The sequence below is a fragment of the Podarcis bocagei genome (assembly GCF_964188305.1).
Source record: "Podarcis bocagei genome assembly, chromosome: 17".
NCBI lineage: Eukaryota > Metazoa > Chordata > Lepidosauria > Squamata > Lacertidae > Podarcis > Podarcis bocagei.
In genome coordinates, this window is record NC_138143.1 from 42379130 (window position 1) to 42397208 (window position 18079).

At 42.9% G+C, this 18079-nt stretch overlaps 1 protein-coding gene across 22 annotated transcripts in view; it reads left to right on the forward strand.

Annotated features, from left to right (window-relative positions):
- Window positions 1-18079, forward strand: part of ADGRL3 (adhesion G protein-coupled receptor L3) — a 548667-nt gene that overhangs the window by 447204 nt on the left and 83384 nt on the right. For 17 of the 22 annotated variants that reach the window (XM_081176098.1, XM_081176093.1, XM_081176095.1 and 14 more), the window contains 2 exons: window positions 9891-9917; window positions 16698-16866. In XM_081176098.1, the coding sequence (XP_081032224.1) occupies window positions 9891-9917; window positions 16698-16866 (196 nt within the window). The remainder of the gene's footprint in view (window positions 1-9890; window positions 9918-16697; window positions 16867-18079) is intronic. The other 5 variants (XM_081176104.1, XM_081176088.1, XM_081176108.1 and 2 more) reach the window with 1 other exon arrangement.

Below are 18079 nucleotides of genomic sequence, written 5' to 3' on the forward strand. Positions count from 1 at the left end.
AGATGTCCACCAAGTAGAACTGCTATGTCTGACTCTTTAAATGATCATTGCCCCGAACCACCAGCTTGATGTCCCACATCTCTTACGTGGGGTCAACATTTAGCAAGGTCCTCCTGAGTAGCACTGAAGCATCAGCACTTCAGCTCCCAATAAGAACCAGCAGTTAGGTGAGCTACTTCCTTCAAAGTCATGATGGCATAGGAATCTTCTGTGTACCCACCCTCAATGACTTCCGGGGGAGATAATTGTCCTGAGCTGCTCTGATTATTGTGGACAATTACCTCCCAAGTTAAGGGATGCAGGTGGTGCTGTGGGTTAAACCACAGAGCCTAGGACTTGCCGATCGGAAGGTCGGCGGTTCGAATCCCCGCGACGGGGTGATCTCCCGTTGCTCGGTCCCAGCTCCTGCCTTCCTAGCAATTCGAAAGCACATCAAAGTGCAAGTAAATAAATAGGTACCGCTCCAGCAGGAAGGTAAACGGCATTTCCGTGCGCTGCTCTGGTTCGCCAGAAGCGGCTTAGTCCTGCTGGCCACATGACCTGGAAGCTGTACGCCGGCTCCCTCGGCCAATAAGGTGAGATGAGCGCCGCAACCCCAGAGTCGGCCACGACTGGACCTAATGGTCAGGGGTCCCTTTACCTCCCAAGTTCTTGTTTGGAAGTGACTCTGCTAGAGCCTCTAAGACCAAGAATATCACAACTTCCCTCAGCGGGTCTCTGAAAAGGGAACGTTCAGCATTAATGAATGAATTTTCCTTCATGGTGGCCTCAAGCCCAGAACACTGCTCAGCAAATCAAGTGGAATGAACATCTGTGAGGATTGGCAGTCTTTGTGGCCTGGTCAGAAGGGGATCCGCATGCCAAGGACCTGAGGCAAACTTACTATAGCAAGGCCTCTAGGGCATTCATAAGTGCTTACTGTACTGTGCACCGCAGAGGCTTCAGAGATGATTGGCACTTCTTCATCTTGGCTTGCTCCGGCTGACTCACTGACATGTATTCAACATCATGGCATACAAGATGTAAGGAGAGATGCTGGCGATGTAGTTAGAAACAGGAAGATCTGCCCGGTGGAGTTCAGCGCTGCTTACCTCGCTCTGCGACTTTTCAGATTTGCTGCAGTGCTGGACAGGAATGACTTTTCAAGTCTGCCTCACTTCCCATGGGAATTTTCATCTCTATTGCGTCCTGACATACTTGACATCCTGATGATGAACCATCTTCAGCATGGCATCCCGCTTGAGAATAGGGCTGCCCTCTTACCTGAGATGCCTGTTCCCAAAGGCATATATACCATCTGTGTATATGAGACTATGGGAATCCTAGCGCCTGTCCTGGCTTGCAGAATTGCCCAGCTCTGAGTGCAGCTGAAGCCCAGGACAACGCTGGCTGACATTATCTGGTGGTTCAAACACATTTATATGCAGTAATTTTCTGGACACCCAACAGTACATCCATCTACTCCGGGTGCTTGGAAGAAGAAGACATCTAGTGCACTTGAGCAAATCAGTAGCTGTGCGTACTGTATTCTTTCATTTATTCATTTATTCATTTATAATCCCACCTTTTTGTGCCAAAGACCCTTCAAGGCTCTAACAATTACTAAAATACAATACACTTCTGCAAATGTGCTGCACATTGATTCAACCTCCACTCTCGGCATCTGAGTGATGAAGCTGTACACTTCAGCAAAGGAGCAACCATGTGACAGAAATTCAGTTCCCACGAGATGCGATGGTCATTGGCTTCAATGGCTTTCAAATGAGATTAATCAAATTCATGGAGGATAAAGGCTATCAATGGTTATTAGCCAGGAGAGCAAGATGGAACCTTTCGTGGTTAGAATACCTCTGAATACCAGATGTTACAGAGCAAGTGAAGGGAGAGAGGGAGACAGCCCCTGCCACTTTTGGGATCTCCCTAAAGCCCACACAAAAACATCTTTGGGAACCATTGTTACAGCCAAGCAAGACAAGCAAAACCACCGCATGATGTATATGCTGATGGCATCATTTCTCCCTGACATGCTAGCTTTTGTGTGTGAGAGTGATATAGAAGTCATCAGCCCTCACTTGTAGTCTAAAATGTTATTTTTAGCCATTGAATTTAAGGATGAGCAGTTCCTCCAGTAGGTTCACTCTGTCCCATGGCCCAGTCTGCCTGCCTTCCGGTTTAACTTGCAAAATTTCTTAAAAATATGAATTTGCCATGCCCAGTTTGCTGCAGTTTTGCAACACATTTGATCATTAATTAATCAGTGCGGCATTGATTAAATCAGTGCTAAAAGTAATCAATGTGAATGTGTTATTGCCTTAGAATTCCTCACCCTGCTTTGATTTAAACCTTGCGCATACATGCTGATGTGCATCACTAGTGACCAAAGGCGGATATGAACTAAAAACTGTGGCAAAATGCCGAGCCAGAATCTTCCCTGGGCTTGATCCTGCTTAAGGCCCACACTTGGGCAGCATTTCATCGATGGAGAGGGGTTTGAAGAGGGACACATTTCCCAGCAGTAACACTTCCTCCTGCTGCTGAGTGGAAATGCTGTTCAGTGCAAGTTCAACTTCCTACCCACAGAACACCTGCATCGTTTTATGCTGCAAGTTGGCTTTGTTACAATGCTGTATCACTTATATAATGTTATCTTTAGCCACACCAGAATTTGGAAGCCCGAAAAATCTGGAGAGAAATTCAGTTGGAGGCAATTGCATATGCATTGTTAGTTGAATTGTTCTTTATTAATTTTGTTTGTGGCTGTGTAAATACTCACTCTGATCCTTCCAGTTATGGCAGAATGGGCATTAATAAATGAGCAAAGTGCACAGGCTATGGCTCAGCTGGTGGGATGCAGTGTGTCACTGGGGGAAAGAGAGAAGGGCATCTGTTGCAAAGTCCTCCTCTGCCTTCACTTGCAGCCATAACGTTCACCATTAATTACATTTGCTTTGTGTGAGCCCAGCTGCTGATAGCTCCTTTCCTTCAGGTAAAATATGAACATCAATTTCAAACATGTGAAAATGCCTCATGATATGGTTTATTTTTCATTTAGTCTTGAAAAGCTCTGGGAAAGTGTGTGGTTATTCTCATAAGATCCTTTTGCCTTTGTGATCAGTAGGAGCGGAGGTCAACAGCCTTGCTGAAGAACAGGCATATAAAAGCCAAATTAACTTCTTGGCTGTGATCCATTTTCTCACATTACACAGGAGCAAACCTAGGGCAGGATTCAGCTAAGGAGTCCAGTCAGTGGGAGCCTTCACAAGAACTTTGGCTTGTGCAACTGGCTTTTTCTCTCTTTCCTTCCCAAGCCCCTCCTGCCCTCCCAAAATTTGTTCAGCAGAGGTCAGAGTAATCCTCAGAACAGAACGGGGCAAGAGAAGAAGAGGAGAGATGGTTCCGTCTAGCAAGCCCAAAAGCTTGCACTGAAAGAACAATCGCCTTAGCTTAGCATTGTATTCCACCCCTCGATTGTTGCCAAGTGTAAATTATACATTTATTTACTATCCAAGATGCATTTCTGTTTTTTAAAAATCCATTTGCCGCATTCACACCTTACATCCCCCAGTATGCATTTAGGGAATTATATGTTTTTAATCTAAAAGTCCACAACAAGAGAAGCTCCCAAAGGAAAATGTTTATTTAGTTATTGTTTAATGGTTTATCTCAGAATTTTAACAAGCCCCTGTCACTCCTGAACACCCCTCACCCGCCCCACCTACAGCAGAATGAACAGTTGTCTTATATAGATTCTCATATCAGAAAAATAGAAAGGAGTACTGAAAGAAAATGGTTATAAGAGGAAATATAAACCAACAAGCACATATGCGAGTAAATAAGTCATTAAAAGGAATACAGACAAAAAGCACAAGCCATCTTGCATAACCGCCATGTATTCAGAGCCTTAGGCATTGGTTCATTTCATTCCATGTCTAGCTCAAGGAAATTCTCTGAAACTTTTCTTCCATTTGTAATGTAATCTAAAAGGTCTCTTTGTAGAAAATATCCTTTCGGTTTTTCAGTTTTGCAGGATTATGTGCTTAGAGGCCAGCTTGGCCATAGCAAATCATTCTCCCCGTCTGTCTGTCAAGTTCCAGTAAAGGCCATGTGCCCTACCAGAGCATCTTAAATGACTTATCTAGCATCATATTGATTCATCTTAGCTTCTTTTCAGAAGGGAGCTATCAGTGGGTGAGAATTGCTGGCAACAGTTTATACCTCCAGCCATTGGCATCCTGGGAGAGACTCGGGCTTTGAATATGAACTGTTTTTTTGATGCATTAATCTTAGCCTAATATATCAGGTGGATGATTTAATCACTTGTAAGGCCGCTTTCCAGTGTGGAGGTTTTAATTCTATTTTGCTCTGTTTTGGTAATCATTTTCTTTCTTGATTTGCTTGCCCTCAGTGTGAGGATCACAGAATTGTGAGCAACGAAGGTGTTCCAGGAGTCTTCCTGGCCCCTCACTGCTAAAAATGAATGACCTTAACCTGAAGATTCCTCAACTTTTCCTTTAACCCCTTCAGGGAAGGAGCTTTGTCACCTTGAAGAAAACTTCGTTTTGTTGATGAACAGTTCTCACAGGCCCCCTCCCCCATGTCCTGTGTCCCCCCCCAAAAAAAAATGCCTTGTAATGAATGATTTAAACTCAGTTGCAAAGTCCTGATCAGCTCAGAACATAAGCAATTCAGAGAAAGTTCATTATCCCATGCAGGTTTCCTTGGAAGTAAATCTCACTTATCCCATGGGTTGTATTAGGGTTAAATTGTGGCTAATTCTGTCCTCAGTTGAAATGGTAAACATTTGTTCTCTTTCTACAGCTACCCATACCTTCCCCTTCAATTTCCTTTTCTCTAGCTAAAATATTGGCTATACAGAGCACTCAAGAAAGAAACCGAAGCAGAAAATACAGTTTCTGTATTTTAGAGGTGTGACATAAACTTAGGCACCCCTTTGCATGTTTGTTCAGACCTAAGGCCTTGTGTTCAGCAGGGCACTCTCCTAAATAAATGTGCACAGGATTGCTGTCGTATTCTTCATCTCAAGGCTCCTCCATGCTTCTGCTTATGCCGTGCACAGAAAGCACGGGTCCAAGCGGTTTCCCCCTTCCCTGCTCCTTTCCCAGGGAAAACCCACTCTTTAGTGAGAGATCAAAGCAAATATCAATCTGGGGGGAAACCCCCAAATGCTGTTTGCTTTGATCGAGTGCTAAAGAGCAGTTCTTCCCACCCCAGGAGAAAGCAGCAGGGCACTCTGAGTGAAGCCCAAGAGTCAAGGGGGCAGACTATTTTCTGCTTGGCTTGATTAGAGTTTTCGCTTGTATCTATCAGGCACGCAAAATGACTAGCCCTAACCTCTTCTCCTAACCAAGCATCAGTAGGCTATGTCACTGCCATACCAGGCTCCACCAACTGATCTGCCAGGCACCACCCCTCAGTTGCCCAGTTCCACATCCTGCGTCCCATTGTATGATCCTCCGGAGCCCTGGGAACCCTCTGTTCTGGGTCTCTGCAATAACATCTTGGGAGGCTGGGCTTCCAAAACATGATGCTCTTGCTGTGGGCACCTGTAAGATAGTTTTACAGCAGTATGCAAGACATGCAGTGGAAGAGCACAAACCTCTAAAGTTGAGCTCTTTTTCCAGTCTGCATCTGTATTGGAATTAAAAAGTGATTTTATTGCCTCCTTTGGGAGGAAGGGCAGGCTATGAATCAATCAGTCAATGAATGGATACCAGGGTTTTCCCCCAAAATCATTTGTGGCCCTCAAGCATTGAAGCTGAACATTAGAGACCTTTGCAGGGATGCTTTTGAACATTCCTTTTTAAGGTCTGAAAGGCGAAAGGCTAGCCCTTTTGAGTCTACAGTGTTACCTCGGGTTACATACGCTTCAGGTTACATACGCTTCAGGTTACAGACTCCGCTAACCCAGAAATAGTAGCTTAAGAACTTTGTTTCAGGATGAGAACAGAAATCGTGCGGCGTGGCAGCAGCGGGAGGCCCCATTAGCTAAAGTGGTGCTTCAGGTTAAGAACAGCTTCAGATTAAGAACAGACCTCTAGAACGAATTAAGTACTTAACCCGAGCTACCACTGTACTACCACCTCTCCCTCCCCCAAGAAAAGAAACTTGCACCTTGGGAGAGTGGGTAGCTAGTGAGGAGACCTCAACAATAATGGGAAAGACACAGTGGGCATCTCCTCCAGGAAGAAATTATGCTCTCAGCATCTTTTCCATCTTGGGAAAGCTGCATGTCCCATTACACCCAGTGGGAAAAGACATTCAGAGTTCCATTTCCCATCATTGCCAGAGCCCTCTGCCTGCCTGCCATACAGTTCCCCTTCCACAAGGTGATAGTTCTGCTTAATGGGGGGGGGGGGGAGCAGATTCTACCTCTGATTTTAACCCCTGAAAGATTCATACACAACTGTAGAATGGATGTAAATAAGCGAACCTTTTCTTTGGGGTCGTTTTCATGTACCTGGATCTGCATTCTGCAGTTACGCACAAAAGGTAGAAATCAATAGCTTTGTAGCTTAATTCCAAACTGACAGCAATAACTGTCTGTCCCTTGACTTTTTTGTCATTAAACACACGAGATTTGGCACCATACTCTCTCATTTACGTGTCAAGTGTCATGTGAAACAGAACCTTGAAAATGGTCCCCAGCGCATCAAGGAGATTTTGGGAGATGCCTGCTCACTTAGCTTACTTTAACTGCAAAAGATGTCAGTGGGAATTCCTACTTACACCATCATATTTATCGATTGGCTGGTAGAAGCCAAACCTGTATGTATGTGTGTGTGTGTGTTTTCTTCTCCGTTTATATTGTTCCCCAACTCCAGGTTGTTTTTAAAAAACAACAAACTGTGGGTGAGGGAGCTAAGTCTATATGCAAATTCTGTTTTGTCCTGTCTGAGTAGACTTGAGCATGATTGTTGAATTGCTTCTGCTCTATGCTACTTCATTCACCGCCTTTTGTAGGTTATTCTCTGATTTGTGTAGCTCCTGTTTTATGAGGGTTATGTTCGTGTTGAATTGCAGTGCTAAACCCTAATTTTCTTTTGTCAGAATTATTCCATGAGTGTATAAAAAGCCAAGCTCACACCTGATCAATGATTATTGATTTGTGATGTGCCCTGGAATGTATTAAATACTCAAGGTCTTGCTACGAAGCCATTAAGCATGGGAATTGCTTTCAGGAATAATGTATTTAGTATTCTGCCAGGAAGTCCTGCCTGGGTGGAAATCTGGATCATACCAATATAAGGTTAGAATATAATAGAAAACAGAAATATGCCCCCCCCCCATTTTTTTTTATTGAAAACTGCAGTTGAAACGATTGGGATGCTACTACAAAAAAAATATTCCGGATTACTGCTACAGATCTCTCATACAGTGACAAATAATATTAATTTTATTGATGTAAATTTACTTGGAGGTCACCTAGTCCAACTTCCTGCACAGTTCAGGGTCTGGAATGCAGGGTCTGCAACTTCAGCCTTCCTGACATATGGCTGCCCAACCTTTGCTTAAATACTTCCTCCAAAGTACCACCTACTCAAGGCAGTCTGTACAACTACAGCTCTTACCAATAAGACGCTTCTCCAAGTGTTTAGCCAAAACCTGCAATTTCCACCCTTTGGCGTTAATTGTACCCTCTGGAGCAGGTCCCTTTTGGGAGATCCCATTTGAATATGCTCTTGGAATTCCTCCTCATTCCGTGGATATGGGGCAAACAGATGCGTTGAGGACCTCTTAGACCAATAGCATTACACTTGTCTGGGCAAGTCATTTCAATACCCTTGAGCTTCAGTATTCATCAAGACAAATTCTATAGAACTCCAACTCCCATCAGCCTCAGCCACCATAGCCATGGTCAGGATTAATGGGACTTTTACTCACATAAAGAGGGGGACGCAGGTTCCCCAACTCTGCTATAACTGAATAACCTTCCCCTCCCTTGACTTAGATGCTGTAAGGTGCATCTCGCTATCTGTATCTTTCCATAAAATGTCCAGGGGTAGCCGACATGGTTCTCTTCAGCTCCCATAATTCCTGACCTTTGGTTGTGCTGACAATGTCTGATGGGTGTTGTACTCCACAACATTAGTGTCTGCCACCTTGACCACCCTTGGTCTGATCAGTTGCATAAGCCCTAGAAGGCTTCTGCCTCTCCCAGATAGATTGTGTTTTCATTGGCCCTAACAGGGGAATAAGAGAGAGACTAGTTTGCCTGGCTAGAGGGATGGTGTCTTCAAAGCTGAGGAGAGAGCCTTTTTTAATTGGTTTTATTTTATCAGCCCCTGCTTACATGCCCAAGTTGGCCATTCCTGACAGAGGAGCATCCTAGGTGGTAGACGTCTTCCTAGCAGAGTCAGTTGTGATAAGTTAAGGGAATGTTCAAAGAAAGTGCTGCTGAACAATGGACTTCCTCTCTCTTGCTATCTCACTCCCCTAACCTCCACTGCCTTTCAGTTGCTAGGGAAAATTAGCCAAATGAAATTACATGAGTTTATCCCTGTTCAGAGGATTTTTTTAAAAACCCACAGTGACTTTTTCCTGTTTTTATTGTGTTTGGTTTTCATATTGCTGTTTTATTATGGACTGTGGTGTTATAAGTTTGCTGTGATTCACTCTTCAGCCGTGTGAATGCATTTGAAGGACAGGATATAAATATTTGAATGAATAAATAAAGCCTTCTGGCCAGTTCAGCAGAATGCAAAGGCCAAGCCAGTCAGCCTTTAGAACTGTCTGCAGTTACTTGTAATGTGGTTTGCGGGTTCCTGGGTAAAGATATGTGAAGAAAACTATGGTTTTGAGTCATAGTATTATCCCACTAGCATCTAGATGCCACGAGGCATAAGTAGAACATTCATGTTACCTTTTAAAATAAGAATTTGAGAGTTGCTTCACTATTCTTATGTCTTCTTTTCTGGAGTGACTGTGAATTTCTCTGCATGAAAATCAGTGATTCGTCACAACAGAAAATACATCTGCCAGGGGATAGAGGGAGATTGCTTGTAACCAAAAACTGCAGAAATGTGTTTTTAATGAGAGACAATGGAGGCTATTTTTCATCTGCATGTTTAGCTACTCCTTCAGTTTGGTAGGCAACCAAATATATGTATATTTTAAAATGGCATTTAAATAGGCCAACTGTCAGCAGTGAGCAGTAGAGGGCTTGAGAAGATTCTAATGCCATTACCTATAAAAGATAATGGAGTCTGACTCATGTAAGGAGGAAATTGTTATTGCCAAAAACTGACAATAAAACATTAAGGAATGCATCCTTATATACCGGGTAAATAATGCCTAAGGTGCAGGGAAGCTTGTCATCATACGCAAAGGCCTGCTGTATTGTCTTTATTCAAACTTGAATAGTAACGTTATTCAAAGGCAGCAGATCTTCGTATCAGTTTTGTAAGCCAAGCAAGAATATGGTCAAGCAGCTGTAGAACGTAAGTTTGGCTCTGCCCACAAGGAAGATCACTGTCTCTAGGTCTTTCAGGGGTCTAAGATGTCCCGTACAGGACTACTTCTCACTGAGATGGTAAATCTGTCTGGCCTCTCTACCCATCCTCAGATGGAACGTTTCCTTGTGAAAGTTTTCTATGCACATAAATCTTTTGGCACATCAGGGAGAGAGCCAGGCTAAGTGTTAGTTTTCTATATGGATGGATTTTTTTAATGTTTATTTTTGTATCTTTGACCATTCAATTGTGAACTGCCACATGCACCCCTAACTGGTTTACCACCTCATTGAAAACCAGGCCAAAGCGTAGATCTTACTACCTGGGGATCAGCTTGTCTGATTGCTTACCTACATGGTATCTTTTTGTCATTATATTCTAATGTTGACGTTCTTGTCTTTATGTCTATGCATTCTTCAGCTTTGAGGATAACAGACCCTTCATCAAGTAAGAATGACCTGAATGACTGATAAATTCCATTTATCAGTGTGGTCCCATGAACTGGCTGCCAGATCAGTACTTTAAAAGTCATTACACCTTCTGTCATTCACATTTGAGGGAGGCAGAAGAGCAAACTGTGCAGGAAAACCGTAAGGCCTACAGTTTCTATGCTTCGTGTTCCTTGATTGGCCGTCACCTGGACTTTCTTGTGATCTGCTGTAGTACAGACTTTGGATACCCCCGCACTGCTCCCTGCTGGGTCAGAATGCACATCTCTGCACACTGAATTGCAAGTCCTTGACGCGATCATTTTACCTTTGAATGGTTAAATGCAATTGAGGGGTAAATGTTCAAAGGAATGCTAACATTATTTATTTCACCCAATATCTGTCCTGAATTGGCAATTCTGGACAATACAAAGAAAATTCTTCTTTAGTTTCCGGTTCCATTCAGTCAATGACTGCATGGCAATGTTTGAATATTTTGCTTCTGTCTTCAAAAATAGCCCTTTGAATAACACAAGTCTGTACAGAATTGTTTAAAGTTAACGGAAACAACAAAGCATCAATTATGGGCCTTGGATAATAATGCACCATATATCCTGCAAGAAAAAACACTGAATCAGTAGCGTAACTCATGCAAGTGCCTCTATTTTGCAGTGGACTTTCAGTTTGTTCTTCTGGTGAAGAGTCCTTTGTGTTCATTTCTTTTGTCTCATTCTCATCTCTCTCATTCTTTGGACCTTTTACAAGAGTGGGGAATACAATTTATTTTAGGCTGGCTTCACTTTCTTGCAAGTCTCTTTTTGACAGAAAAAAAACCCAAAACAATTTGTACAATTTCTGCATGAACCCAAATATTTTTGTTCAGAGTTAAACTGACAGCGATTAACTCATTGTATAGTTCCATGATACAAACCCAAGCTTTTAATTTCTACATGAAGTCATGGCTTTGTGTGTGTGCGTGGCATACCTAGGTTATGAAAAGGCTATATAGAATCAAGGTAAAATATTATTTTTGATTGATTCTTGATGACTTCCACTCCAACCTCTACATTCCTGGGGACCGTGATAGGCCAAGCTCCACAACCATTACATTGCGCATGAAGAGCTGCCCTCACTAGTGTATTGTGTGGGAAAGTTAAATGCAAGAGACCCCATGCAAATATAGAGACTGGAGACTCTATATTTATAGAATACTTTTTTTGACCATAATCTAGCATCTGGTCTACAAACAGCTGCCATTTCCCCATTTGCTTCCACTGCATAAAGCTTCTTCTTCCGCATTGTTAGTTTTTTGTAGTTCAGGTGTTGATGTTTTTAAAAAGCCCCCAGTGCTGGTGTGAACAGTTTCAAGTACCGCATGTGTTTAAGGAAACGCCAATGTGTATGCTCTAGTGCTTTCCAATTTGCTTCAGTGGCAGGTTCAATTTCACCTGAACATTTTATGGCTCCAGCGAGCTCTAACCAACATTTCAGTTAATGCAAAAACTAGGGTTGCCATACGTCCGGAATTTCTCGGACGTAGCCGGAATACTGCATTCGGAAGTAGCCTCTATGCTTTCGTCATCATAATTTGTGTTCAGCTCAGGGTGGACCTTCCTGAACCTCCCAGCCAGGAGCTTCATTTCAGCTTAATTATATCCTGGTAATAAACATGCATAGGGATGCAGGTGACGCGGTGGGTTAAACCGCAGAGCCTAGGACTTGCGGATCAGAAGGTCGGTGGTTCAAATCCCCGTGACGGGGTGAGCTCCTGTTGCTCAGTCCCAGCTCCTGCCAACCTAGCAGTTCGAAAGCACGTCAAAGTGCAAGTAGATAAATAGGTACCACTCCGGCAGGAAAGTAAACGGCGTTTCCGTGCGCTGCTCTGGTTCGCCAGAAGTGGCTTAGTCCTGCTGGCCACATGACCCGGAAGCTGTACGCCGGCTCCCTTGGCCAGTAAAGCGAGATGAGCGCCGCAACCCCAGAGTCGGCCACAACTGGACCTAATGGTCAGGGGTCTCCTTTACCTTTAATAAACATGCAATTACATACAGAACTAATGTTGCACCAATGATAGGGTTGCCATACGTCTGGAATTTTCTGAACGTAGCCAGTGTTTAGCCCCCTTAAGCAGGGTGGAAATCATTGAAATGTCGATGGCAGCCCATGTCAGTAGTATAGATTTTGGCGATTTTCATTTAAAAAATAGCTCAAAAACTCTTTTTGAAATGTGGCAACCCTACAAACACTAGCATAGCCCTGAGGTCTGTATACACACATTTACAGCTCCTCCAAACTGAAGAGTCATAATAAAGCACAATATTTACACAGTTTAATAAAAAAATATTGGGCCGTGATTGAGTACTTCATATGCTGCAAATCTACACCCAGAAACTGGGCATTGTGCTCACTACATACAGCAGCTCTCACTGCCTTTCTTTAAACAAAAAAAAAACCCTCTTAAAATTCAAAGGATGCTGAAAGAAAAATGGTTTTGTGATTCTTCTAAGGTCAGAGAATTTTGAGGTGAAACTGAATGAAAAGCAGGTAGTGATGCAATCTGGCAGGCATTCTAAAGTTGCTTTGTTAGATTGCAGCTGCTGTAACAACAACAACAACAACAACAACAACAACAACAACAACAACAACAACAAATCAAAATAAAAACAAACCGATTAAATATGCCACACTGTGGTAATATTTTATTCGTTGGCTATCTTTGGGGGGGGAATTGAGCATTACTAATGTGTACATGAAACTTCAAAACAATGTACATATTTGCAATATTGTGAAGAAATTATACAGCATGACTGTCCTGGTTTGCTACATGAATTATATTGATTTCCTTTTAAACTGCCTAAATAAACAAGCCCCCCCCCTTCAGAATACAAGTAAGCTCATGAATAAATAGATAAATAAATAATCAGGAAGTAGATCATTTCAAGAAACAATTGCAGTGTTTAACATTTCAACTCAGTAAAAGCAAGGGTTGCTAAGACATATTAACCCAGTAGTTTAAGAAGCAATAAGCATTGCGTTATTAAAGGTAAAGGTAAAGGGACCCCTGACAGCTTAGCAATTATGTAGTACAGTATAAAGTGCTTCATAGACAACATCCTAACAATCGTTACGGAAGGATTGTCCCTGTATGTTAGATGCAGAGTCGAGGCTTAGGGAAAGTAACTTCCATATGACCACCTACTGAATTTATTGAAGAATTGAGATTTGTACCAGTTCGCTGCAGCTTCTAGTTGTAGCCTAATGCCTGCATCATGGCAGAGTAATTAAAGGAATGTTCCAGTTATGATTGATATTATGAACCAGCGGATCCTTTTTTCTTTTCCTTAGTTAAACGTGATCCAGTCCTTTGTATCATTAATCATCTGGATTTTTAGCGTAATCGTAGATCAGTTCCGAATTTTTCTTCCAGTCTGTCACCGTAGCCCTCTCTGCAGTATTCCAAATGAGGTAGTGGGTTGGATTCAACTTGCTCAGTGCGCTAGCAGAAACCCACTAGTGCAGTGGAACTCCACCACCACCACCACCACCATTCTCCACCAAACCAGTCTGGAGGGCCAGGAGAACCCCCAGAACTGCACAAGGGGGAAGGACAATTGCAGGTCCGGCCATTTGGCAAGCTGATGGAGCCCATTTCTGGGTTCCTTAGTGGGTTGGGGGGGGGCGCTAAAAGTGCCCGCCGAGTCCCACGGTCACAGACTTCTGATGGAACAATTCTTCCCAGTGTCGGTGTTGATCAAAGCGGTCCTAATATCCTAGTAGTATGTTATACTCCTCAATGACATTAGCCTGTAGTTTCACAGCAACATATTGTTAACTTGTGTTGTTTGTTACCCATAACCCCCTCCTAAATTGTTATCTACAATGAAAATGCCTAGCAGGCTCTTCTTATACTTGTTCATTCCTTTTTCTTTTATTGTGTGTAACATTTGCCTTTATCCTATAAAATTAATTTCAGCTTTCTAATATATCAGAATCAATTGAAACGCCAGCAGCCAGCTTATCCCCCGCTTGACAACTGTATCAGTCATTGATTAATCGTAGAACCAACGATGACCAAAAGGTCATCACATCTGATTCTTATCGCTCTTTCTCCAGTGTGTGTATGTACGCGCATGGGCACAGACACACAGACACACACTGAAAAACAGGACCATTTGCAGACCATCTGTATCTTTTGCAACATATACATTCCAGTATGCCACAGAAAAGTGCAATATAGTAAAGTTGACTTGAGCGAATAAGCCAAGCTTACTACAGCAGGAAGAAAACAGCCCAAGAAGCAGGTGCTCAAGAGACAACTAAGCCTTGTGTCAGGTGTCCATACAGTAGAGGGGGCTTGGAATTGTCCCCATTGGTTCTGCCCGTTCGTGGCTCTCTTATACTATTTTCTGCAAGTGGTCTGCTCAGTGGGCTACAAACATAGCTCCATTACCTCCCAGAATATGGATCAGGTGTACAGATCCTGTTTTTAGACCACTTTGCATACATCACATCTAATATGAGGTTGAGACCAGGCCAGCAGGCACGATCCATGCGCATTGCCACACTGTCTGAACAGGGAATTTGTCTTCCTATAGATTTACTGTAGTCAGTCCTACACAATCGCCATCCTAATTCTAATAACGACTCAAGGTTGGAGGTTGGGGTGGGGGCTCTTGACTCACTAAAAACAAAGAAGGCACCAGAATATTTAAAATAAGCCAAAGGTAGGCTTCCAAAAGTTTTCCAGACATTAAGCTCCTTTATTTCCCATTAGTATTCCAGGAAAAGTATTCCTTGAATGTCTCATTTCTAATGACCTCTTTCTGTTTTGATCATGTGTCTCAGAATAATAATAATTTTCAACCCACATAATAATTTTAACTCTCATTTTTAATTACCATTCCGTTGGTGCAGGTCCTTGTACCAGATTCTTCCTCTTTCTCTCATTTTGTCCTATACTCTACAAAACGCTTTGAATAGTTTTGCTACTCCTGCAGTCAGTCCAGCTGGTTTCCTTTGAAACTTTTCCAACTGCACTGATGGTTGTATATAAAACCACATAAGACCGCTATCTAATCTGTTGTTGATCCATTAATTGTTCCTCAATTAGTGCAAATTTTTTACACATGTGAGTACTTAATTTATCGTAATCACGTCTTGTCTGCAGTTCTGAAGGTTCCTTAGGAGACTATCATGTGGGAAAAGATCAAAAACTTTGCTTCAAAACGTATTAAGTTCAGCGAAATCCCCTGCCAACCGAGCCAGATATTTAGACTGATCTGGCATGATTTGTTGTTAGCTGCTATTAAGATCATCTTAATCTCGTCTTAGAATCCGCCCCCTGGAAGCCCCATGACTGCTTCTATGGGGAGAAACACTTTGCATGCTTATTGGGATTACCTAATGTGTACTCAAGAAGCTTTAGGGATCCTTATCTGCACACTGGCCAAAATGGACATTACATGCAGATCCATATAACGTCACCCCACTCAATGTCCATTTTAAAACCAGAAGTAGCTACTTACTTCTGGAGGGACAAGCAGAGAAATGATAAGGAAAGGAATTGGCAGTGAAAGGAGACTGCTTAACCCTTTGTCAGTCTGCCATTTTTTCCTCTCCCAATCCCAGAACAATCACCACTGTCTCTGGTATTTAAAATCTCAATTTCATCACCATTTTCTCTGGCATTGATTGGCTGATTTGATTTCAAAAGAAGGGATTAAGGTAATCTTAAATGCATCTGTGTCTAACATCTAGTTTATTCCTCATTAACTTCAAATTTTTCTTAGGCATAGAGGCCTGACTTTTGTGTAGCTCCTTTTCTTGCTTTTTATAGAGTTGAGCACAATATTTTCTCTTTCCCCCCCTTTGGGATCATGCATATTCTTCATCCTCCAGTACTATAGAAACATTCCTGAGATTTCTCTAGCTTAGCCAGGCAGAATTTAAAACTACTCCTTGCCCTGACAGGGAGCAATCGTAAGATTTTGAAACTGCTACAAGAAATGGGTTTGGGGTGCCTTCAAAGGTGAGGGCGCATGAAAAGCACTTGTTCTACTCCTGCTGCCCCAACAGAAGGAGGAAGGTAGAGGCAATGGGTGGTATTCAACTAAGTTATACTCAAAGTAGATCCATTCAAATAAATGAACATGGCTGAGTTAGGTCCATTGATATCAATAGCCCTACTCTAAGTAAACTTTAGTTGGATACCGCACATTAAGATCACTTACAAAGGACTGAGAAACCAAGCGAACTGCAGATAATGTGCAATATCACGACAAATAGCCTACAGCATAATCCTGAGGGCAGATTGAGTGGAAGGGAAGCTATGCAAGAGTGCCATTGTGCTCTTGATTTGCTCCCGTTCTTCTCAATAGGGCTTTCATAGGAGATTTTGTAAGATTGTGAGCTGAGCCAATAGGCATGGAAGGAACGGAGGCCAATTCAAAATATTTTGCATTTTTCTCTTATCATGTAGCATCTGCATATTTCATTACATTTACACTGCTGCTGCTGCTGCCCCAGAACATTTGCTACAAACATTTGCTGCTGCCTAAAAATGTGTGTTAAAAGAAGCGTTTTCATGCTCATGACATTTTCATCTGTGTATCCCCCCCCAAAGTTATAATAATAAAGTGCATTGAATTCAAAAAGCGCATTCGCAAATATGTGTGCAGTGTTTTCCTTCTCCGCAAGGAATAGCATGAAATGCTTGTTCTGTGCATCGTGCTGTTTTCTCTATGAATCAAAGACACTTTTCCTTTCTGTCTTTCTCTTTTCTTTCTCTCTCTCTCCACAGGTCGTGGGTTATAGGTGCAATAGCTCTGCTCTGCCTATTAGGACTGACCTGGGCCTTTGGACTTATGTATATTAATGAAAGCACCGTCATCATGGCATACCTCTTCACCATTTTCAATTCTCTGCAGGGAATGTTTATATTCATTTTCCATTGTGTCCTCCAGAAAAAGGTAAGGACAATTATTCTACGGCGAAGAGAAGTGATGGGGCTATTTCATTGCCTAGCAACCACAGCCAATGTTGGCTGCCCGTGCCTTGCATTTTGTGTTGCCATGGTTGGACTTTGGGCCGGTTCACATTAGAGGTGAGGCCAAATGTGTCTGAACCAGCAGCGAAAGCAAGAGGGTACTGCTGGGAGGCGCTGTTGTTTCACTGAGCCTCTTGGGCTTGCTGATCAGAAGGTCGGCGGTTCGAATCCCCATGACGGGGTGAGCTCCTGTTGCTCTGTCCCAGCTCCTGCCAACCTAGCAGTTCGAAAGCACACCAATGCGAGTAGATAAATAGGTACTGCTCTGGCGGGAAGGTAAACTGCGTTTCCATGCGCTCTGACTTCCATCACGCCAGAAGCAGTTTAGTCATGCTGGCCACATGACCCGGAAAGCTGTCTGTGGACAAATGCCGGCTCCCTCGGCCTGAAAGTGAGATGAGCGCCACAACCCCATAGTCGTCTTTGACTGGATCTTACCATCCAGGGGTCCTTTACCTTTTACTGCTGGATACAGAGTGTTGATATGAGCCAGGGACAGCCAATGTGATGCTTTCCAGATGTTGGCCTACAACTTCTGTCAGTCCCAGGCAACCCCGGTTATAAGGTATATGTGGAAGTTAGGGATACCCTGCAAATTTATGCCCTCTGAATTTTTTCCTGGGTTTTGGAACTCCAGTTAACCTGGCCTGTTTGCAACAACACTGATACAGTAGCAATCCACCATTTTTCAAGGGGTGTTATCTAAAGGTGCTAGATGAATTCATTTGTTGCAGACCCTGCACATGAGTTCACCACCTTGCTGAAGCTAAGCAGGTCTATGTGTTGTCAGTGCCAGGATGGGAGACGACATGTGCGTCACCTTTGTTTCCTTGGCAGAAAAAAAAGACAGGCTATAAACTACTCCCCATCCATTCTAACATTCTGTTTCCAAGAGTAGTCGGCCAAATGAAAGGCAGTGTGCAGGAATGGAAATTGTGTCAGAGTAGGACAGTGGCGACCTCATTTCAAATCCCTCTTTGGTCATGAAGATCACTGTGTGGCATAGGTTAGCCGCCTCTTTACAGGTTTGTTGTGAACCAGGAGAATAAAATACACAGCCCCTCAGCTCCTTAACAAACGCTCAGGATAAAAAATATATATTTAAAAACAATATACACCTGGGAAGTTTACAAGCT